The 23,275-nt window shown below is 41.5% G+C and overlaps 1 protein-coding gene across 3 annotated transcripts in view; it reads left to right on the top strand.

Moving 5' to 3' along the window:
* The window catches only part of STXBP5L (syntaxin binding protein 5L), a 98,946-nt gene that overhangs the window by 65,360 nt on the left and 10,311 nt on the right, over positions 1-23,275 (top strand). For 2 of the 3 annotated variants that reach the window (XM_066615869.1, XM_066615870.1), the window contains exons 14-18: positions 360-400; positions 12,000-12,214; positions 14,491-14,660; positions 15,127-15,252; positions 17,575-17,726. In XM_066615869.1, coding sequence (XP_066471966.1) covers positions 360-400; positions 12,000-12,214; positions 14,491-14,660; positions 15,127-15,252; positions 17,575-17,726 — 704 coding nt within the window. Of the gene's footprint in view, positions 1-359; positions 401-11,999; positions 12,215-14,490; positions 14,661-15,126; positions 15,253-17,574; positions 17,727-21,544; positions 21,617-23,275 lie in introns of all 3 variants that reach the window. The other variant, XM_066615868.1, reaches the window with a different exon arrangement.

Here is a 23,275-nt window from a genome sequence, read left to right as displayed (position 1 = left end):
TTGAAGGAAGGCGTCTTCCCACATGCTTGTCTTCTCACTGCAGTCATTATCAAACGCTCTGCTTTTTACCCTGTTGCTATTGGAGGTCCCATTAGCCAGGATGTGGGATAGGGTCTGTTCAGTTTCATCGTCCAGGTTTGCTTCAGGAAACCTAATTGGCCCTTTTTCGTTTCACCATGTTTGGTTTAGTTCCTTTTTCTCCCTTTTGTGATTTTAACATCTTGCTTCTGTTTTTAATTTGGCTTTTTCTGTGATTTTATTGTGTTATTGATCATATATTCTTTTAACTGATGAGCTGGCTTGATGTCTTTATGTAAAATACCTTGTTTTAACAAGACTTTCAATCTTTTCTTTTAAAGTCATGCAGATGGATCAGTAAAATTTTGGGATGCTTCTGCCAGTAAGTTCCTAGACATAATCCTTACATAATTAACTTTGTAGTATGTTATAGATTTGAAAGACAGGGAATTAATTGCAACTGTTGAAACTGATACAAGTATGTTTTCTGTAAATGAAGTAATAAGCCTTAATTCCTGATGTGTATATTTTGGTAGCACAGCATGCAATACAAATGAAAAAGGTGAGATTGAAAAGTAGCACTGCCTGTTTGTTTCTTTTTGGCCAGTATTTATGCCAATTTTTAGGAACTATTTCCAGTTTTGGAAATATTTCTAAGTTGGAAATAACCTTCCAAAAATGAACAAAATTGCTGGCTGATTTTAGGGGAGTTGGGATTTTGTGGTAATGGTGGTGGGCATTTTTCTTAACACTTGAAAGACTGCTACTTCTGAAAGGAGCAGCAGCATTTGTGAAATCACTGCTTCCCTGCTGGGCATCTGGCTGCTGCTCTTTGCCATTTTCCATCCCAGAGTGCACTGAAACATCATGTACCACTTCATGTAGTCATCATGTAAACATCATGTAGTCACTTGATGGAAATAAACCACTGGATAGAAGATGGTACCTGGTAGCAGCTAGGTGTCCAGCAGATTATTGGTGCTTTCTCCACTATTGTCGCAGCTTTCAGAAGCAGAAATACTTCAATAAAGAGAAGAAAAAAAACCTGTCTGTCCTGCTGGTAACCCTCTCAACCAAAAAATCTCAGATTTTCATAGGGGATAGCCTTGAAAATGAAGAACACACATGCACACACCCCACTATTTTCTCCAAAATGTTCTGGACTGGAGAAAATAGTATGGAGGCTATTGGAACAGCCCAGCGAAAATGTGTTTCTGAGAAGACACTAAAACAGTAACTGAACTTTAATGTTCTAGTGATGAAAAAGTTATAACACTAAAGTCTTATTCATGTGATTGGACATTCTGATCCTAGGATAGCCACTTAAGATGCTTCCACTTCTAATTTGTTTGCACATTCAAAGTGATTAATCAGCAACAGAGTCTGCTGCCATGTAATCACATAGGGGCAGTTCATCTGAACCATCCTTAAACATGTGAATTAAATGCCATTTTAAAGTGGTCTGGAATGGCATGTGGGCTAGTGAGTGTGTGCCAATTTAGGCTGTGCTGGCAGATGTATCACCCAGCATTTGGGGGTAGGGAGGCCAATGCAAGTGTGCACATTGTAAGTACAGAGCCACATATTTCAGAGCCCTGTTAATTTACCACTTGAAATTATTTTGTTATCTAAAGCCAAAGATGGCCAACCTTTCAACATTTCTTTTCCCTGCCCAATTGTTAAAGGTACAGGCATCCTGTAAATGGGGGTCAGGTTATCATGTGACATGTCTGAACTGTATAAATGAACTTATGATTGCATTATAAAAGATACCAAGGGGGTTAGAGAAATGGGATGAATTAGTGTTTTTATGGTCTGTAAAAGGTATCAGCTTAGGGAACAATCCTAACCAGGTCTACTCAGAAGTAAGTTATATTTTGTTCAGTGGGGCTTACTCTCAGGAAAGTGTGGTTAGAATTGCAGCCTTAGTCATATAAAACTGGGATGGGAAGATACTAAGCTTCAGGGAGCTCCTTTCTTGCCTGGGACTTGGGAGCTATCAGTGTGAAATGGTGGCTTGGGGAAGCAGAACAAGGTAAAAAATGGTGGCTTGCAGACTAATTTATGAGTCTTACACGCACAATCACAGGCAGACAGACAGATGCATGCACAAACTTCAGTAGTTCACTTTGTTCAATATTCCTCTCATGCGCCAACAATCAGTAGATTCTTAATGTCAGTACAATTGCATCTTAAAAAATTATGACTGCGATTAAAAATAGCATTGCTGCTTCTGTTTAATATTTTTGTAATACCAGTGTTACAGTGAAAAACTTTTCAAAATCTCTAGTGCGGCATTTCTCAAACTGTGAGTTGGGACCCACTTCGTCAGTTGTGACCTGATTTCTGGTGAGTCCTACAGAGCCTCCAATGGAAACACAGATGATGGAATGATCAGCTAACTAACTTCCTGAAACCCTGAGGCTAATCAAAATCTGATAGTTGCTAATTGCCCTCCAAATAGCTGAGTTCCTGCAGTTGGCAATCTTATGTAAATATAGGGGATAAATGTTTATCTTTTTTCTGGTGTATGTTTTTCCAAGTCTGTCAATGACAGGTATTGGGCACAGGTGCATGCTGGGTCACATAACTAACTGGATCACATAACTAAGCCCCTCAAGCCTTGAGGCTATTCATTAGGACCTCATTGCAAGAAATTGATTGAGTTTTTTTGTCTTTTTAAAAATAAAAAATAAATATTACTTATAAGTAAACAAAAATATTTCCTTCTAGATCACCTTTTTTAAAGTCTTGTAAAGCTAGGTGGGTTCAGATAGAGTGTCATTTTAAGAAGCGGGTCTCAGTGCTAAAAAGTTTGAGAACCACTACTCTAGTGGATAGTTGCAGGAATATTCACTCAACTTAAACTATAAGGCAGATAATTCCATCAAGCTCCCTCTCGTGGAGAATGATTATCCAGAAAATCCTCACATCATACTGTAACTAAGCTTAAGTACACAAACATGAAATAACCACATATTCTTCCCCAGTTTATTCTGGCTTCCACTGCCCTTTCCTTCCTCTGTTGTCTCCAATGTGTCTATTTTTTAAAATGTGGGCCCTTTGAGACAGGGAACCAGCTTGTTCCTATACTATGTGAACCTTTTAGATAATGCTTTGTCTAAAAGGAGCAAATAAATATTATAAATAAATGTTTTTAAATTTGATTTTTAATAGTATTTTGTTAGTCTCCATGTGCTCTTGCATAAGTGAAAAAGAGGATATACATTATCCAAAATAATTTTTTTTTCCTGTTGAAACTTCAAGATGTCTCTCCCCTCTTACTCTAGTCCAGAGGTATTTCATGGATGGAACTGCTGAAATCCAAGCGTGCTCAGAGGTTGCACTACTTTGAGCTGCAAGCTTTGGCCCTTAATCCAAAGTTTGAAGTGTGAAGTTTGGTTTGGTTTGGTGAGAGAGGTGCATTTTGCAACTGTTAGAAGCATTCCTTTATTATTATTTTTACCTTAATACCTAGTTGGATGTGTAGCTTTTTCAAATCCCAGTCGAGCCACAGACTTGTTTAATGTCTCTGGGAGGCTCACTGATCCTCTATTTTCTCATCTCATTCTCCCTTCCCAATTCCCATGGCAAACTGCACACTCCAAGGCTATATGTGAACACACTTTCTCAGCTGCAGGAGCAGCTGCCTTAAGTGGACTAAGGGCGCAATCCTAACTTGCACTGGAGCAGACAGGCCAATGGGCTGCTTTCTGTCTCAAAGGGCTCACATTTTAAAAAACAGACACAAGGGACCAGAATCGGTGCAACCCAAGGCACGGGGAAAACTCTCCCTTTACCCTGTGTCGAGCTGCACTGACCCCAGAGGGTCTACTCACCTCAGGAGGTGGCGCAAATCCGAGTAGACCAGAGCAGCCTTTAGCTGTTCGGGAACAGGGTCAGGATCCAGCATAACTGCCAGATACTGTGGCCAATTAATTGAGCAGGAAAGTCATTCAGAATTTAGAACGGCTAATCTCTCTACAGATCTTTTGGGAGATTGTACTCTGCTTTGATTCACCTGTTGTAGATGTCTTTGCAACCTCAGGGAACAAGCTAGTGCAAAAATTTGTGTTGAGGTTCCCTTCAATAGACCAGAAGGATGCTTGAAGATTTACGAAGAGGTTTTCTTTTGTCTAAGAGTTGTCTTTAAACCTTCTCTCCTCTTGGTCAGATTGCCAAATCTGAGGGAGATTAGGGAACAGAAGGCAGAAGTTATCATGAGTGTGACCTCTGGACAAGAAGATGCTTGTTCTGGCTTTGTTGAAAACGCTCATCATGTTAAAATGGAACATCATGTTAAAATCAGATGTCTTGAGAGCTGATGGTAAATCCTCAGCCCATCTGTTTTATTGGTATTTAATTCTTCCCTAAATGAGAATATGAACCCTGATTTTACAGGTCATTGTCCAACATTTTAAGTCTATCAGAGTGGATTTCAACTGATGGTCTAGAGGCCAAGTAGGATGGCTGAAACAGGTTGGTTAGACAGATGAGGTGCTTGCCACCAATACAAGTCTATTTATAGGGCCTATGGCGCCACCTGGAAAATTCATTTTGAAGTGGGCTAGATAGTTACATGTGAAGATTAAATGGGGAGAACCATGTACCTGAGATCCTTAGGAAGGGTGCAATAAAACTGTAGTAAGTAAACTAAAGTGGCCCCCTGTGCCAGGGCTTGGGGGCCTCAAGCAAAACTCAATGCTGCCCTCCTCCCAAGTCCTGCCAGAAAGGTAAAAAGGACATGGTGTGGCTGTTCCTGTTTCAGTCTTGAGACAGGAGCATCCCGTTGCTTTCCTTGCCAACCAAGAAACCAAAGGGAAGCAGGGTACTGAGATGGGAGTGCCCAAACACCTCTTTTTTATGTTCCTTCCCAGCCATCTGGGACAGTAAAGTGGAGCTGATGGAGGAGCATCCAGCCAAAGCTGCCTGGAGAGGTAACAACCAATGGAAATATCACAGGGGCCCACTTGTGGATAGGGAGAGCAGGAGAAGGCAGTGAGCAGGAGAAGGCAGTGACAACATGATTTGCTTGGTTGGGGCGGGAGCTTCAAAGGCCCATGAATCCTCATACATTACTGACCCTTAACACCAGCCTTGAAGTGCTATCTTCCATCCTGGAACTGTGAATTTTCCAGATTGAAAGAGCGATGTTTAGACTGAACCCAGTGGCATGGCTATGGAGGTCCATGGGTACAAGTGACCCCAGGTGGCATGGCGGGGGAGCAGCACCCCAGCTGTGCTTCCCCAAGGGCCACCTATGCCCACTGCCTCCTGCTGGAGGCATTCAGAGGGCTGGAGAAACTGTGCTCCATTTTTGGCCAAAAACCAGAAGTGACGTTTAAAGGTCCTTGGTAGGCCTTCTAAGACCTCTGGAGGGTCTTAAAACATCCAGTTTTTGACCAAAAACCGGAAGCCTTAGAATGGGGGCAGCGCCTCCAGACATGCCTTTAGGTGCCACATTAGCCAGGACTGCCACTGACTGAGCCCATGCCTAAGACAAATCAGTATTCCACAGGTTCTAAGCAATTATTCCTCCTCCTTTCTGTTTTCATCCTCTATGTCTTCAGGAAAATAATTGGCGTAGCTTGGATGCCAGGAAGAGCTTCAGATTCCATTTATGTAAGATCACAGCTATTAAGTTGAAAGCCTTGTTTGCATCTTTCTGTGAGGTATCCTTGGGGAAAAGGTTTTGCCCTTGAACTCACAAAGGCAGCTAGAGGTTCATTACCTGGAGTGCTACATCTCAGTTTAACACTCTGAGGGAAGGTATAGCAGAAAACAGCTTGTTTATTGCTGGTACCAAAGCAAGGCAGCAAGGAGGCCAGTTGCCTCAGATCATGCACAAGTGTAGCTAGACTCAGCTAGCTTTCTGTACTCATTTCAATTCATAGGTGTGGCTAGCAAAGCTAAGGGGATAAGGGTCCAGTAACTTTCCACTTTAACTGCCCAGTCACCCACCCACTGGCCTATCCCTCCACCCTTTACCATAGTGAGCTGGACCATACTGGAAAGATGAGAGACCACAGGCACTTTGACACAGGTTGCCCTTGCTCTGAGGTATTGTTGTTGCAGACTGACTCTTGAGGCCCAGCTATCTCTAGGACAACACTGGGTAAGGGGTGGCTTGTAGCTTCTTGCTAACAAGCATCTTTAAGGTCATAGTCAGAACTGATGTTAAAATGGCATTACTTTGGCTAGTTTAGTGAGAGCTCTTGGCTCATGGCATCAAAGGTATTGATTGCTGCTTTGTCTGGGTGGCTCAGGGACTGCTTAGAGCTGTCTTACAGGACCATGGAGAAACCTTCACTGCAGAGGATTATCAAACACTCCCTGAGGAGACAGTTATTTCTGTTGGTTTTTTTTTTGGGGGGGGGGAGTGTATCTGGTCCCAGGGTTCAGATTTCCTCCTGCAGGAGTGTTGAACAGTACATACATTACTAAAACCATTTTCCTGTTTGAGATCAATACGCACATTTTTAAAGTCACACAAGCAGATTTCAACATGCAATTGGGGTATACTAACCTCATTTATGCCAGCGTGAACCAAGCTCTTAGCCAACAGCAAGCCTGGCCATGCTGCTAGTGGCTAGTAGCTTTTTTAATCTAGTGGCTTTTTTCCTCAAGCCTTTTCTGCTATAGGGCAATTCAGAGCTGCCTGACTATAGTTTGCCCATCCACAAGATGTTTTCACTAATCCCTGCTGCATTAGGCTCTGAATTTTCCACATTTGGTTGATCATCATACTGCTAGACTGATCTGGTTCTGGTTTCCCTGGCAACTTTCTTCCTCTCCAAAGCATCATGAGTAATAGGTGCTTCTTCTCAATTCCTGGATTTCATGTGCTCCATGAAAACTTCCCCCCTCAGCTGCCTATTGAAAGATAAAACTGTACTTTAAAAAAAAAATGGCCACTTCTTTCTTACTACTGCAAGAAATTTCCTGCTGCTTTGTTTGGGCAGAAAATTTTTTGGTGAGACTTTGCTTAAGAAACAAACAACTTCACTGGCTTTCTAGTCTCTTGGGAGTTAAAACAATGTTCTTGGGATTCTCCAATCTAACTTCATTGTTTCCTCCTTTAACTAACTCCCTTGGCAAAATAAAGTTACCAATGTAGAGTCAACAGTATTCTGGCTGCTGATCCAAGCATTCTGTAGGCCTACAGAATATTCTTAGACAGTCATGATCAAGAGAATCCTCCTTCAGAACTACTTTTTCATGTTTTGACAAACTTTCCATCCTAGGGGCAGCAAAGAAGAAGGTAAAAGAACCCAAGATTGGGAGGCTATCATCCTCAGGTGGCACATGAGGGGCATGATATGTCTAAATCCATTAAGAATGTGTTCTGAGAAATTTCTAAGCGCAGAAAAGCCCTGAAGGAAGGCCAGGGTGCTTTAAAGCAAAAAGTGATAAGATTAGGAACTTGGAGTGAAGAGTCAATACAATAGTTGATGAAGCTTCAATACAATTGAAGATGAGGCCCAGATCACTGAGAACACCATCACCCAGCTCTGGGCTGATAAAACAACCCTGAAGATAAAGGTCCTAGATCTAGAAGATTTTAGCTTCAGTTTGAGATTAGTTAGCTTGTGTAATGACCCAAACTGCTGCACGGGTGGGGGGAGGGGTATCTCCACATCCTGGAGGTTGGGGAAGAAGATCTGGCTTGGGTTCCCACTGACTCAGCCAAGAAATATTTATGGTCTATTTTCATAAGCTGCTAACAATTTGCTTGTTGGGCCTTATGACCTGGCACTCCATTTTGCCTCTTCCCTCCTTATCCTCTCAACTTCTGTCCTGATTGCTTTCACACTGAACCGAGGCCTCTCTGGTGGTACCAAGTATGGGGGTCCCTTGTGGCCAGCTGTACTGCCTCTGCACTTGGCTGGGGTCTTATGGTTCACCACAAGTGCTATATATTGCACTCCCAGGGGAAGTGAGTGAGCAATGGTATAGTACCCTTGCCCCAGGGACCAGCCATACCCAGGCAGCAGAGGGGAGACTTGCTGCATCTCTTGGGGTCCAGCTGCTTTCTTCTCCCTACTCTGGTGCCCCGTATTCCTGCCTCCTTCTCTCTGTTTCCTCTTCAGTGCTCTATCCTCCTCTTTGCCACAGCCCTCATCCCGCTCTTTCTTCTCCACTGATTTCCCTCAACTTGGGGCTCTCCTGAGTTGCCACTTGTTAAAAGATGGTATTTTCAAATGCAGAGATGTTTGTAAGGGAGAAAGCCTTTAAAACTTTTTTTTTTTTCAAATATCCCCAGGCCTTGCCTTTGAAACAACCTGAAATGGTTGCATGGAGTAGCACCCTTAGAGGGCCAGAACATGGATGCGTCCCCAGCCTATCTGTCCATTGCCCTCTCCAGTCTTCTGCTTTACTGATTGCTCTAATCCTGATTCACTGAAAGCAAGTTGAGAGGATTGTGGCATCCCCCTTCTTCCTCCAGTGCAGTTCTCTGTCTCCAAATTACTTCTCCCTGCCCACCCAGTGCTTACTAAGCATCAAGTGGATGGAGAGAGACAATCTGGAGCTTGCCTCCTTCCCCTCCCCTCCCTCTGTGTGTGTGTGTGTGTGTGTGTGTGTGTTGCAATATGAAAGGTTGAGCAGGGACATTGTCTGAAGGAGGGATTGTAACTCACTGAAAGGATTGTGGTTGACAGGGGTGAAGGGGGAGGTCCGTGGTTGATTTGGCTGTTGGGGTTGTTATAGTCTGTAGTTTTAATGTGATTGCATGTAAGAAAAAAGTTGTTAGTAACAAAAATCAGTTTTATTTAAAATGATCTAAGTTTGCACCTATATTTTTAAACAAGATCGTCTAGATTGCTTGGTTGTATGCTGTCTTTAAAAGGATCTTCTTCCCAAATCACATCAGAATACACTCATTTTCCCATGATGCCTGATTGTTCTAAACAGAGGTGGTGACTGGGTCAGTCAGGGCAGGTACTGGTTGAGGGCCCATGCCCATCAGAGGGCCCAAGTAGCTGGTCTGCCCTGAACCCTCAGTAGCAGTGGTAGTGCTCAAAGTGTCATCAAGGGACTACCAGGTGGGCTTCCTGGGGGTCCAATGCAGGTCTTTGCTCCAGGGCCACCAGCAATCCTGCACTGGATCTAGGGTTTAGGCATGGCAGTTTATAAGAAACCATAATCAGAATGGCCTGAAATAATAAAGAATATACTTGGTGACTACAGTTAAGGAACAGACTTTACCAGCAAGTTAAGACACTTTTTAAGGTTTGGACTGAGTATTTTGCTTCCATGCCAAGTGTGCCTGTAGGCAGTAAAACAGTAGAGAAAAATGTGGTTCTGGGATGTGTTCTACAGTCTAAAGATACTTGAGTGTTTTGTGGGAAAGTCTCTAATAGGGAGAAGCAAATTTTTGCTTTGATTTTTCAGAAGTGAAAGTTAGAACAAGTAAAATTATTCCCAGACTGGAAAAGCAAAACTGGGAGATGTTGAAGGGCAAATGGAAGTGTTGCCTGTAGATATGGAGAAAACATTTATTGAACGTGCAGCTTTTGATCTGGTCAAAGGACTTGAAGTGGATTTGTGAATGTCTGGAAAAGAAGGGAGAAATTCTGCACAGGTAGTAACAGAAGAAAAGGGCAATACCAAAAAAAGGATGTAGGAACTGAGGAAGGAATCTAGTGCAAAGAGAGAGAAAACAAAGTGATTGGTCCCAGCTCTTTTTGAAATCTAAGTCTGCAATCCTGTGTGCACTTACTGGAAGTAAGTTTCAGTGACTGAATAGACATGCATAATCTTACACAGTAAATCATCCAAACCTGGAAACCAAATTTGACCTTCATTTTAGTCCATGTAGAACTGGCAAATCATGAATGATATACAACAATATCTTGACTTTCATCCACTTGATTTTCATCGTGTTGCTCTTTTAGCCAATTTCAATTATAATCACATTTCAAATTTCATCCCATGCTTTCCTCTTTTGTCCAATTTCATCCAACCTTCCACAGCATTTGTCGATGTTCTCATGTTAATTTTTCTTTTATTTCTCTTTATTTACGTTTTGCATGTTTTTTCCTTTGTTCTATAGTTAATTATTATGTTTTTCACCCATCAGAATAAATTTGCAAACTAAATAAGGCAATGCTTTGACATTCATCCATTTTTTACTTTCCATGCTCTGGGCCCTAACAGTACAAGGGCTTTATACACGCAAAGTACATGCAAACAGTGCAAAGAGCTCTATACATGCAGAGGGCTGAGCAATCATGCCTCCACCAGGTAACTAAACCTGTTGGTATTTTATGTTGAGAATTTGGGACAGGGGAAGACTGGCAAGACAAAATATACAAACACTTCCTAGGAGGGCTTGATGAAGGAAAAAGGTCTTTTAGGCAACAGTCTGTTGCAGATAAGCTTAACAAAGGAAAAATAACTTACCCACCACTTTAGTAGAGGTGACTTGCTGGTTGTTTCCCAAAATGGATCTTTTGCGTTTTTAAAAACGAAAGCTGGTAATGCCAAATTGACCAAACCATAGCAATAATGTCCAGTATAACCTGGGTTTCTAACAAGACTGATTTGTTTGCAAGGACTGGATAGTACATAAACATGAATTTGAGCATGTTTAGATTGTCATATGACTCAGAACTGTAGAATGTTTTAAAATATTTTTAAAGATACAGGATTCCTCATGTTGAAAGGTTGCCCTTCTTTTTTGTAGGCCCCTGAAAATCAGGGTTCTATTCTACATCCTCCTTTTGATCATTTTCTGTATAAGTTAATCAACACAGTAAACAAAACTTTAGTGAACTAATATAACCTATGCTTCTGCATTTCACAATATTTCACAGGGTCACACAAACCATGAGATGAAAGAGCCTGTTTGCATTGGGCAGTGGATCTGGGGTCAGGGCAGAAGGGGTGGCAAATAGATTGCCCACCGCCACCACCACTCCACCACCTTGGATGGAAACAGCCTCCTTACCTGCCCTTTCTTCCATGCTACACTTAAAACAGAAAATGTGGGGCATGCTGGGATCCCTCTACCATGCTTACATATCCTGCTTCATGTAAAGAGTCTATGCAGAAGGGAGATTGCTGTATTCTGATCCTCAAAGTCCAGCAATTTGTCTCCTATACCTTGTTTCTTCCTTTAGGAAGAAGCAATGTGAGAAGACAGTGGGCCAGATCACTGCATTCCTAGGATCAGAACTTTGCTATCCTGCCCGCTTACCTGGCTTTTTCCTCCGCATGGGCTCTTGAAGCTAAACAGGAAATGCTGAGTACACTGGAAGAGATCCCAGCATGCTCTATATTGTCTGATTTGATTCAAGGAGGTAGGAGCCAGGTAAGGGGTACAGAGGCCGAACAGGCAGCAGTGGTATTGGGCTGCCTCAGACAGCCCAGTAGCTTGCCTCAGCCTTGGTATTTCATCCCACTGCAGTGATTCCCAAACTTCTCCTTGGAAGATGGAATCCACCTAGATCCACCTAGATCTTTGTGTGGGAGGAGTAAAAGCGGCGACGCCACTGCTAGGAATGAAAGGGTTTTTTAAAACTTACTTTTTGCAGTGTTGGCCTCCCAAGAGCTGTGGAGAGTCTGTGAATGCCTCCACAGGACCCGCAAGCCTCAGAATGTCTAAAAATAGCGATTGCAACCCAGTCTGCTTTTGCAAAACCAGAAGTGGGTCACAATTTTGATTTTTAGACTTTTCAACATCCATGGGCTCCCTATACCCTCCCTCTCAGGAGGGCAGTGCTGCCTCTGGTAAGTTAAAAAAGAAAAACCTTTTTGTCCCTGGGAGTGGCATGATCCTGGCGATCATGTTGTTGTCTTTATTCCTCCCTGTCCCTTAAGGGGGTAGAGACAGGGCTTTCACTGGCTGCTGGGTCGCAACCCACCCATTTGGTAGACATTGCCCTACAGTATGCCAAGATTGGAAGCAGTGATGATTTGTAATTAGTATATATTTATTTAATCTAAAGCAGTATAATAATGTCTTCAATATTTTCCAGTTACACTTCAGATGTTGTACAAGTTAAAAACTTCAAAGGTGTTTGAGAAGCAGAAGTTGGAAGGCAAACCAGCTGCAGAAATTGTAGAAGATGATCCTTTTGCCATCCAGTTGATGTACTGGTGTCCTCAAAGTCGAATATTCTGTGTGGCAGGAATCTCAGCACATGTTATTGTTTACAGATTCAGCAAACATGAAGTTAATACTGAAGTATCAGTAAGTTTGCATAAATATTGCTTATGTATCACTAATTGAGCTTTGGTGTTTGATGGGAAGCTTAAAAAGCATTAGTTAATCAAATGTGATATTGGACCATGCAACACTATATGTATCAAGTTCAGATAAGCATAGCTAAGCTTCATTGTTAAGCATCACCAAACAGTAAATAAGCATCACTGAACAGCTTTCCTGGAGGGAGCTTTCCTATCTGTCTTGTGAATGCAGTAGTTGTTATTGGAGGCAAGCATGTCAAGTGGAAATATGTATGTTTGATGCCTGCCACTTTGACCAGCTACATGGAGAAGCTTACAGTGGTCCCTGGTTTTTGAACCAATTGATTGCCATTGCTTTGATGCTACCAAAATATATTAATTTTCTAAGTTACCAAACCACGTTGCCAACAAAAAGTGAATCTGGGTTATCAGCAGATTATCTATGAAAGCAAACATTTTACTGTACGAACTGCCTTTCTATACACATCCTTGTGTTTCTATTCCTGAGATAACATAAAATTCTCATGAGCACTGAGATGAGATACATGGAGGTGTATATCTTGAAGAAAATTTGAGAGTTAATGAAAAACCTCTTATCTTGTGCTTAGTAGTAGAGGGTGAAAAGATTCATCTTTTTCCCTGAACACCAGGTCTACTAGCACATTGTGTGAGATTTGACTCCCCAGAGCTTCTATTTGTAGTACTTTTCCTCAGGGATGGGAACTCAAGTCAAGTAACTCGAGTCAGATTGCGAAAACACATGTTTTTCACTGATTTGTGTGGACCTGAGTCATGCATGTCTTAGACTCAGGCAAACACTTGAGTCTGAGGCTACTGTCTCGGAAAGCGCCATAGATTTGGACAACTTGAGTCGCCCAGACACAGCTTGGGGTTCTGCTTGCATACTCTGATGTTGCACCGCTTCCAAGTCTCCTGAAAGACCTTGTGCAGTGATCTGGAAGCTGGGCATTCAGATCTACGCAAGCAGCAGCAACCAACATCAGAGTATGTTATGTTCAGTCAGGAGGCAGAGACGGGCTCAGATAGAGGGAAACGGTTAGTTTTTTCTTGTTTTGGTTTAATGCAGGGGTGTCAAACTCATGTTATACAGAGGGCCGAAAAGCATTCATGATGCCTGCTGAGGGCCGGAGGTGATGTCATTACACAGGAAGTGATGTCATTGGACAGGTCAAAACCAGAAATAAATACTCTGTTCTCATGTAGGAACTCATTAGCTGCTAATGACAGGAGAGAAAATACACAAATCTTGATCATATTTCAAGATATGGGAGAGCCCAATTATCATGTGGGCCACCCTTTCAACAGTGTCACCTCAGCATTGCTCAGCAGCTGAGAGCCTGAGGGCCAGATAGAAAGCTTCTGTGGGCTGCATCCGGCCCCTGGGCCTTATGTTTGACACCCCTGGTTTAATGGGTTGCAGAAGTTACTAGTTGCAGAAGTGGGTCATAAGCTAGCCTCCCAGCAGCTGCAGCTGAGCAACGCTTCCCACCTGCCTGTTGCTGCTTCTGTTCCCTTGCTAGTTTGCTCCCTCGTGCTGCCCCCCATCGCCTCCTGCCTTGCTGAGCTGGGATGCATCCTCCCTTCCTCCCTGGAGATCCACAGTGATGTGAGGGGGGGGGGTTCATTATGGCTGGGGATCATATGGAAGGAACTAATTGGCATGTTCTGTACTACTGCCTTTACTTGAAGCACAGCATGGCTTTTGTTTACAGATGGGATGAGTGGGGACATTAGGGGTGTGTTTAAAGAGAACTCCAACATATACACGCACCCCAGCAGCAACTCTGTTTTTTTCCTACGGAGCCGCGGCTGATTTTTTTACGGTTAACTTTTACAGAAAAGATTCATGACTCCAGTCTTTTAGAGTCCCCAAAACGCTCTGGGTGACTTGGAAAGTCTGCCTATTACAACCTTTTTTTGACTCGAGTTAAAGGGGCGGGATTTGTGATTCGACTCAGGCTGCGCTAGATTTGCCCATGTCTGCTTTGCCTTTAGTCTAACCTTATCTTAAATATTTTTACTTATTGAGCACTCTCCATGGGACTGTGAATGGATTTTGCTGGTTTCTCATCTTGACCTTTATTCTAGGGCACTGAGTTTCACTTTTCTCCTTACTTTGAGCTAATTTCAAAAGAATCTCTTGAGCTCCATATCCAAATCTACACTCAGGAGCCAACCAAATGTATTCCTATTAATTTTTTTTAATTGAAGAAATACTCTGATTTTATGAACTAAACTGGCTTTTAATTTTTTTTAAAGTCTTTAGAGGTGCGACTTCAGAGTGAGATAGATGTCATTAGTCCTGAGGCAGAAATGAATCCTCCATTTCCAGATGTCTCTTCCCATTTTTCATCCTTAAAAGATCTCTCAGGCAGTACAAACACAGTGGCATCTGAAGGATTAATAAAGGATAGTATTCCATGTCTTAGGTAAGCGCTCTATACTGATAGGTAGGTATGCTCTCCTTCCTATGTTTTTTTTCCACTCTGTCAAAATTTAGATGGGAATGTTTCTGGATCTTACTCATGTTTGATAATTTGAGCTATGTAGCAAATATTAGTACAAACCTTGAAACAGAGAGCTGGTGTAGCATAGTGGTTAAGAGACTGAGCTACAAACAAGGACGCTCCCAATTCAAATCTTGCCTTTATTGCCATCTCACCAGATAACCTCGGGCAAACCAGTCCTAGCCTTCCCACATACAAAATCTGGGTGATAACACTGGCCTATTTCACAGAGTGGTTGTTGTAAGCAGGTTGTTCCCTAATCAGAGGTAATGTTACATGCATTTATCTGTAACATCTAATTTGGCCCTACGTTCTCTATACTTTTCTTACCCAAGCCAATCATTTCTACTTGTGTAGCTTGGTTCACTGTTTCCTTTTTCCTTCTTAGTGTTAAGACTCGCGCTGTGCGGATGCCTCCTGGTTACCAAGCAGACCTTGTCATTCAGTTGGTGTGGGTAGATGGTGAACCTCCCCAACAAATAACCAGCCTAGTGGTAAACTCAGCATATGGATTGTAAGTTAACCCAATATATGTTCCACAGTAGGCTATGTTTTATTCAAGCTGTTTTATTAAACAATGAATGTTTTGGATCAAATTATGATGAATATGTAAGAGTTGAGGGGGATGAAAAGGGAAGGAGAGAATACAAAGGGGGAAAAGCCTGTGACAGAGTATGAGAACAAAGAACCAACCTGGGATTTAAATATTTAAATTTAAATATTTAAATATAAATATTTAAATTTAAATATTGCTTACCACACTATACTTCAGGTTGCTTACAAAAATGGTTTCATGTGCTCAGCCACTTTGCCTCTAGGAGGTGCTGCACCATGGAGATGGAAGTGAATGTGCTAAGCTGTGCTGAGAGGAAAGCTAACGAGCGTCTCAAGCTATATAACAAGAAGTAATGTTAATTGCATTAGTAAACACAGCTTGCATTCTGCAACCACAGATATGATTCTGGTTGCCACTGGAAAACCTCTTCACCCAATTTAACAATAAAGTCTGTGCAGAGGAAACTCTCACATTCCTCCTACCCGTAACACATGGTGGTACAACTGTGAGTTAGATTTCACATCACACATTTGGTGCGAGAGATCTTAAAATATTCCGTTTCAGATTTTTTTTAGTAATGCAGGTATTTTGGAAAATGTGTGTAACATTCTATTCTGTGGGTGTATCTTAACATTTTTGATGCTTTGATCAATTTTTCTTTCATAAAATTCAGTTTATTACAGGGGCCCGCCATATTAGTGGATCCCTCATCCGTAGTTTCACTTCTTTTCATGGTTTTACTTCTTTTCCTTTGTGAATTTTTTTTTGTTTAAAAGGGTCATATAAATATTCCTATTAGTAATACAGGCATGCTCCCATATCCACGGGGGTCCTGGAAGCCCCCATGGATACCTGAATCTGCAGATATGAGGGGATGCCCCCCCAAGCTCTGGAGGTGAGCGTTGCTGTACTCCCTTCACCTCCAGAGGGTTTTTTGAGGCTCACAGGCAGTTGCACGTGGCCTCTGCGGGCCTAAAAGTTTCTGGAGGCGAAGGAGGTGGGCGTCTCCTTGTATTCATGGATTCAGGTATCTGTGGGGGGTTCCAGAACGGTTCCCACCATGGATATAGGGCACGCTTGTATTACTAATAAGAATATTTGTATGACCCTTTTAACAGAAAAAAGTTCACCAAGGAAAAGAAATTTTAAAATGTTTCTCTGTTTGGCTACCAAAATAAGTGAAGGGCAAGACAGTACAAATAGCTCAGTTTACCATAGACCCGTGTTTCCCAAACTGTGGGTTGTGAAATTTTTGGTGGGTCATGAGAAGTTTCTGAAATATTTTTAACAAAATATTTTTTGCAAGCTGCCTTGCCCAGTTTGCAGAAGAAAACTGCAGCAGCAGGCAGTCTGGTTGGAGAGAGCGCTCTCACAACTGGAATGCTATCCTGGGGTATGAGATAATCTTCATACCCCAAACTGAAATCTCACACTTTCCAATTTTTTTTAGTTATTGGCATGCCGTAGATAATGTGAGAACCCAATTTCAGCCTTTTGTCTGGCCTGGAAGTCTCTAACTGCACATCTTGCTCTCCACTTCAGCCTTCAGGAATGACTGTATTACTGGAATGGTTTGGGGGAGCAGTCTGTGAACTCTGTTCTAGCAAATGTCTACACTCATGTACTGTATGTAAGGTCTCTATCAGCCTTGAGAGCACATTTTTCTTTCTAGATCACTTTTTTTTGTCTAGTAAAGCTATGTGGGTAAAGTTCGTCATTTTAAAAAGTGGGCCCAGGAGCTGAAAAGTTTGAGAAGCACTGCAATAGACTATATATCCATTTTGCACTTTATCATTACTTTCATGTTATGGCATGTGGTATGTTTCTATTACAAAAATATTATTTTATACAACATCTTGGTAATGGAAACATGAGATACATTTTTAGAACTAGACTACATTCTCTAAAGGTAGTCTTAAAATGATCACAAGATTAATCATCTGTATATAAAATCTAATCTGCTCGTACTTGGGCAGGCAAGAAAATGAAGTGTATCCTATGGGCAGGATAGCTGATGTAGGGCTTGAAACAAATATCAACTTCTGCATACTGCAGGAAAGTACATTTTGTGAGTAAATCTCTCTTCCACTTGAGAAGTGTCTTCCCAGACTTGGACTGCCAGTATGACAGCTTCTCAAATGTGGGCATATGAAGAGACTGAGGAATAGGAGTGCGTGACTAATGTGTCATCATCCTTTTGCCCATACATTCATTGTGGATCATCTCTTGTGGCTGATGGTACCAGAGCACAATGTCTTTGAAGAATATTTCTTTTCTCAGAGTTGCATTTGGAAACTGCAATGGTTTAGCTGTTGTGGATTTTATGCAGAAGACCACACTACTGAGCATGGGAAGCGTCGAACTCTGCAGAATAGCTGATCCGTATCAACGCCAGCCTTGCTCTCCTCGCAAAAGCAAGCAGTTTACTGCAGGTAGGAGATAAAATGTAGTTAGCGTGGTTATCTTTTTTGTTAATTGCCTGCAGCTTTTGGAATAGGTTTGAAATGCATGCCTGTATGCTAGTTAGAATGTTTCTGACACATGTGACTGACTGCTTGTTAAACACTGATACTCCTACAGTGACAAAAGATGGTGTGACAGATTGGTTTGGTTCAAGCTGAAAGCTCTCTTCTTAAAGCTATTTTAAGAACTTCAGAACTGAGAACTTCCATGCAAAGCTGTTCAATGCGCTTTGAATAAAATGCTCATTCCTTCTCTTTGTGAAATGCTTCAGCAAACTAAGAAAAATTTCATTTTAAAGTTGTCTTGTGCTTTCTGCCTTTATTAGCTTTGCAGTTAATAGTAGAACTAATGATAACAAACTCTAAAGGTCAAAACCTTTAGAAACCAAGTTCAACAGTACCAAGACTGTTGGTACAATATAAGAATATCTCTCGATATTCTATAATCAATTTGTAAAATTAGATATCGATCAGTGTACAGTCAAGTAAGCACATGATAGACATTCGGATTTGTGTGCTGGTAGCAAAACACTGAAGGCCAGTACAGTCATCAAGTGGAGTGATGGTTTAAATCATAGATTAGCAAGCCAGAATTGGCGCTGCAGACCATCTCCAAATTCTGGCTTGCTTTGTCTCATTCTGGTTTATTTTAACTCTTCCTGCATCACCTATCCACCATGGATGCCTTGTTTCTGCCTGCCTGTTGGAAAACTGCCACTTCATCAACTACACTCTTGCCATTGGTCAGGGGAAGGAGGGGGGAATGGATGTTTCTTTAGACTTTTTTGTCTACTGTCGTCATGAAGGAGAAGTTAAAAAACAAAACAGTTCCATCTCCCTTCTCACCAAATAAAGGTTAACCATTTCCAACTCATTTTCCTCAGCGTATCACCTTCGTTCACCCTGCAGTGTATCTCTCCAAAGGACAGTAGAGAACAGTGGCTACCATGCACTTTGCTTGTCATAGCAATCCAAAATTTTGAAGATATAGCTGAATGGCAGAAGTTGCATACTTCACTGCTTCAAGCCCACCTCCCTCTGGATGTGACTTTAGCAATCCTCTTAAGTTCTTTGTAGACATTCACAACTACCACCCACCTTCTCAGATAGTTGGCTGAGAAAGCAATCCCTCCTTAATTGAACAGTGAGCACAATTATGTTTTCTCCTTTCCATAGCCTGTCTCAACACCCTAGAAAAGTAGTTTTAGGACATTTTCTCCTAAAGGTAGGGCTCAAATATGTTCTGCACATCCTATAAAGTGTACAGTACCCACCATCTGGTTTTTAGGCTTCCGAACACTCTGTCCACTACCAGCCAACTGTTGTTACTGTAGTAGTTAATTATTTTCTATGGCAGTGATTCTCACACATTTTGCACTGGGACCCACTTTTTAGAATGAGAATCTGTCAGGACCCACTGGAAGTGATGTCATGACCAGAAGTGATGTCATCAAGCAGGAAAGGTTTTCACAATCCTAGGCTGCAATCTTACCCACACTTTCCCAGGAGCAAGTCCCATTTACTATCATTGTTAAAAGAGTATACATAGTAGCTTGTTAAAAGTACAGGTCTGTAACATTTCCCCAGATACTGTCACATACCATGGGAGCATCAAGTCTAATATATTTAAAAATAAAACATTGAAATGAATCAGGACCCACCTGAAATTGGCTCACGACCCATCTAGTGGGTCCTGACCCACAGTTTGAGAAACACTGTGCTATGACATTCTGATGAACACAATGGAGAGCAATCAACCTCACCTGGACTTTATATTGATGTTATTCACCAGTGTTGAAGAACTCAGTAGAAAGGTTTCATGCACTGTCTTGCAAGTGGAGATGTCCAAAAGATGGCATGTCATTGCTGCATCCCAGTATGCCGAATAGATGTCTAACACGTGGAATCTACTACTTCAACATGCAAGAACGCAGTGAAATAGCTTTCTGTTATAAAATCCATTCCCCTTCACAACTGGAGCTTGAATGGCATTTTGTGCCAAATCAGTTGCTTCCTCAATGGCTAGAGAAGCTAGCTTCCTAGCTTCCCTCATGACTTCTTACACATTGTCACCCTAATTGCATCATCCAGACACAGCTCCATAGAATAATCTCTCTGAAGATTTGGAAGGCAGTGGACTTGCCAACCACAAGCAGGCTGCTTAAAGTTGAGGTCGTTTGTGTTGGAGGCTGACTCACAGAGAGTGATGACTAACCTCAAAGGCATCCATGAACATTCTGAAGTGTCTCTGAAACTGCTAGTTTCCCCATTCCTCAGCATCATATTGTAGCAATGCCCATCTCCTTTGTCTTCCACTGAGTGTCTTCCACTGAGAAGCACAACATATACAGTGTACAGTTACAGTCCTGGCCCTCATGTCCTCTAACCATCTGAACTGTGATGTTTGCCCAGTGTGGACACATGCTTATGGAACAATACACTCTGCTCCTGCAAGGAATTAATAGGATCCAGTGTTACTTTAAAGTGCAACCATTTCCCTTCTGTATTTTAACCTTATTTTCATAGCCTCCTCAACAGTTGCCATAGAAACATGCATCGATGCAACCACCTCCTCTACCAATTGGGCCTCATCACTTCCAGAAGCCATAGTGATTAGGGTCCCCCTAGCTTAATAGCACTTGTGCCTGCACAGCAATGCTCACTATTTTGGACAAGGTAACTTGCAGGGTGGAAGCTGGTGCTCCAAGCCTCATGGCTATAGGAATCCCATTGTCAAACTAAGGCGACCTGATACCTTGGACAGGTTGAGAGCATTCCATTAACAGACAATGGAATTTGTTTGCTTATTTATTTATTGAGAGCATTTATATTCCGCCTTTCCAAACTGATGGGAAGCTCACTACATTTAAGGTCACAGCTTAAATCACTATGGTACAAGACAAGTAAGACAGTAGGGTATGAGAACAGCACAAAACAGCAAAAACAATCACTAAAAAGAAGCAGAAGCAGCAGCTCCACAAACTGAAGTCAACTAAAAACCAACAGGCAAGCAAACCAAAACCCAAAGATCAAAGCTCGGGACAAAGAAGTTCTAAGACCTCTCATAAATAGCAACAAAGAACAGGCAGTTCAAATGGAAATGAATTTTGCAGTCCAGACACCACAGTGGATAAAGACCATGTTGCAAGTCACCACCAACCAGGTGTCTAAAAGTGATGGTACCAGCAACAGGGCTACTTATGATATCTTCCCAAGCTGGGGAGATGGTCCTTCAAACATTTACGTTCCAAACATTAATTATGCTTGGAAATGTACAGGTGCCTGGTGGCTCCATTCTAAACCAGTTGTACTTTCCATGCAGTCTTCATAGGCAGGCCCAGATAGACTGCATTACAATAATCCCGTCTAGATCTCACTAATGCATGGATAAGGTACCCCAGGTGAAATTGGAAGTAGCAGATTACTTGGCAATTGCTTGAGTGAAACTTTGAAGCAACATTGTAGCTGCTGAAAAGTGAGCCCACTATTTTAAAACTATGCTTAGAATAACAAGCCTCTTTAGACCATTCAAAAATTGTGCTTCAGAACAAGGCATCAGGTGTGTTCTCTCTCTCTCTTTTTCTCCCATCCATTGCACATGCTTTACTTCTTAAATCACCTATATTTGGTGGGTCTTCTGACCCAGAGGGGTCTGTAAAGGCATCTGTGGAAGGTTCCTTGACTTGACTAGATGCTGGTTACAGCATCATTTCCTATCACTTTGGACTGTTTTTTTTCTCTCTCTCCTCTGCCTCCTGCTGGTGCTGGTGTTCTGGCATGTTTCAAAGACAACTTTTGCATGCGTGGCCTGTCTAACTTTTATCCTGATTTAACGAAACGGATCCGTACTTCCTATCAGAGTAAGTTCTATATGAAGATTAGGTATAGTGCTTTGTCACATTTGGTATCCGTTGGATGTGAATGTGTGTGCTTTTTAAACACATTCAGCATGCATTTCTTTTTTTAATCTTTAAATAAAATGTGCGATATCATCTTTTGTGGTTGTGATGTTCATTATACTGTCTTCTGGTTGAGCTTCGACATATATTGAATTAAATTAAATGACAAAAAATGCACTATCATGGGGCCATGGAATATATTATTCTGTTATGTTACATAAGTAGAAAATTTTTTAAACATAATAAAAAAGTAATTGAATATTTTCCTAGAAATTTCATAGAAAATTACCAACATATATATGTTTAACCTCTTTATTTAAAATATTCATATGCTGCTTTTCAATTCCGGAAAGGTATACACACACATGCATGCACACAAAGCAAGACAGGAAAGAAGGGAGGAAAAAAAAGCAAACAATACCAACAGCCCAATCCTATCCCAATCTGGGATAGAACTGGGATAGTGTACCAAGAATTTTATGACTGTAGAACAGTGTTCTATTGTTGTAAAATGACTTGCAATTGCTACACATTCCCAAGCAGTTGAATGCTTAGAAAAATCTAGAGGAACGTCACATTTACTTCAGGCAGGAGGTCTGGTCTAGAGGGCAGGAGGTCTGGTCTAGAGGGTAGAGCCTTCATTTGCCTGAAGATAACATCCACAGGTCGCCAGTTTGAGGCCACCGGCACTGTGCGACCTTGAAACAGTTGACAATTTGAGCCGAGTTATTCCATCTGCTCTGAGCGTGGGAGGATGGAGGCCAGAATGTGAAACCAGATCAGAAAGAAACATCTGAATGTTGTGGTTAATGAAAGATAGAACCTTCTTTCAATTGTAAAAATCACTACAGGGATTTAAATAGCCTGCCTATGTAAACCGCCTTGAATAAAGTCTTGAATAAAGACAAAGAAAGGCAGTATATAAATACCTGCATTATTATTATTATTATTATTATTATTATTTATTTACTCAATCAATCAATCAATCAATCAGCTTAAGGGACTTTACCATCAGAATACAACATTGTACATTTATTATTTTAATAATATAAGAGTAGCTAGCTTTCCATGGCCTTCATGAGCAGGTGAAAATTCTGTGCTATGATTAGTTGGAACTTTGGATTTTCAAAAAGAGTTTTAATAGATTTTTTGGTGCGATCCTACTAATGTCTGTTCAGAAGTAAGTTCCACTGAGTTCAGTAGGACTTACTCCCAGGTAAGTATGTATAGGATTGCACCCTTCTATTAAATTTATTAAGAATTTATTTAATAAAAATCAGAATTTACCAGAGTGCTTGGAAGATATTTTCTCCAAGACTGTATGCTTTACAGTTCATATGCTTATCTCTTTCTGTATATTTGTTTTAAAGAGCATTTTTATGCTCTTATAAAAAGTGAGCTGAAAAGTATTCAGCCTTTTGAGGAGAAGCTGAGTTCCAGCCAGTGGCGTACCAAGATCATTTGGCACCTGGGGCCCATACATTTTTCGCACCCCCTCCATGACAAAATTATTTTCAGTAATAGTCATGGCATAAAATTAATAATAGTAATGGCAACATGCTTCTCTTGTGGGTGGCTGCAGCCAGTGCTAGCCGAATCACAGCTGCAATCAGGGTCAAC

Source organism: Tiliqua scincoides, chromosome 2 (genome assembly GCF_035046505.1).
Source record: "Tiliqua scincoides isolate rTilSci1 chromosome 2, rTilSci1.hap2, whole genome shotgun sequence".
NCBI classification, from domain to species: Eukaryota; Metazoa; Chordata; class Lepidosauria; order Squamata; family Scincidae; genus Tiliqua; species Tiliqua scincoides.
This window is presented reverse-complemented; position numbering and strand designations above follow the sequence as displayed.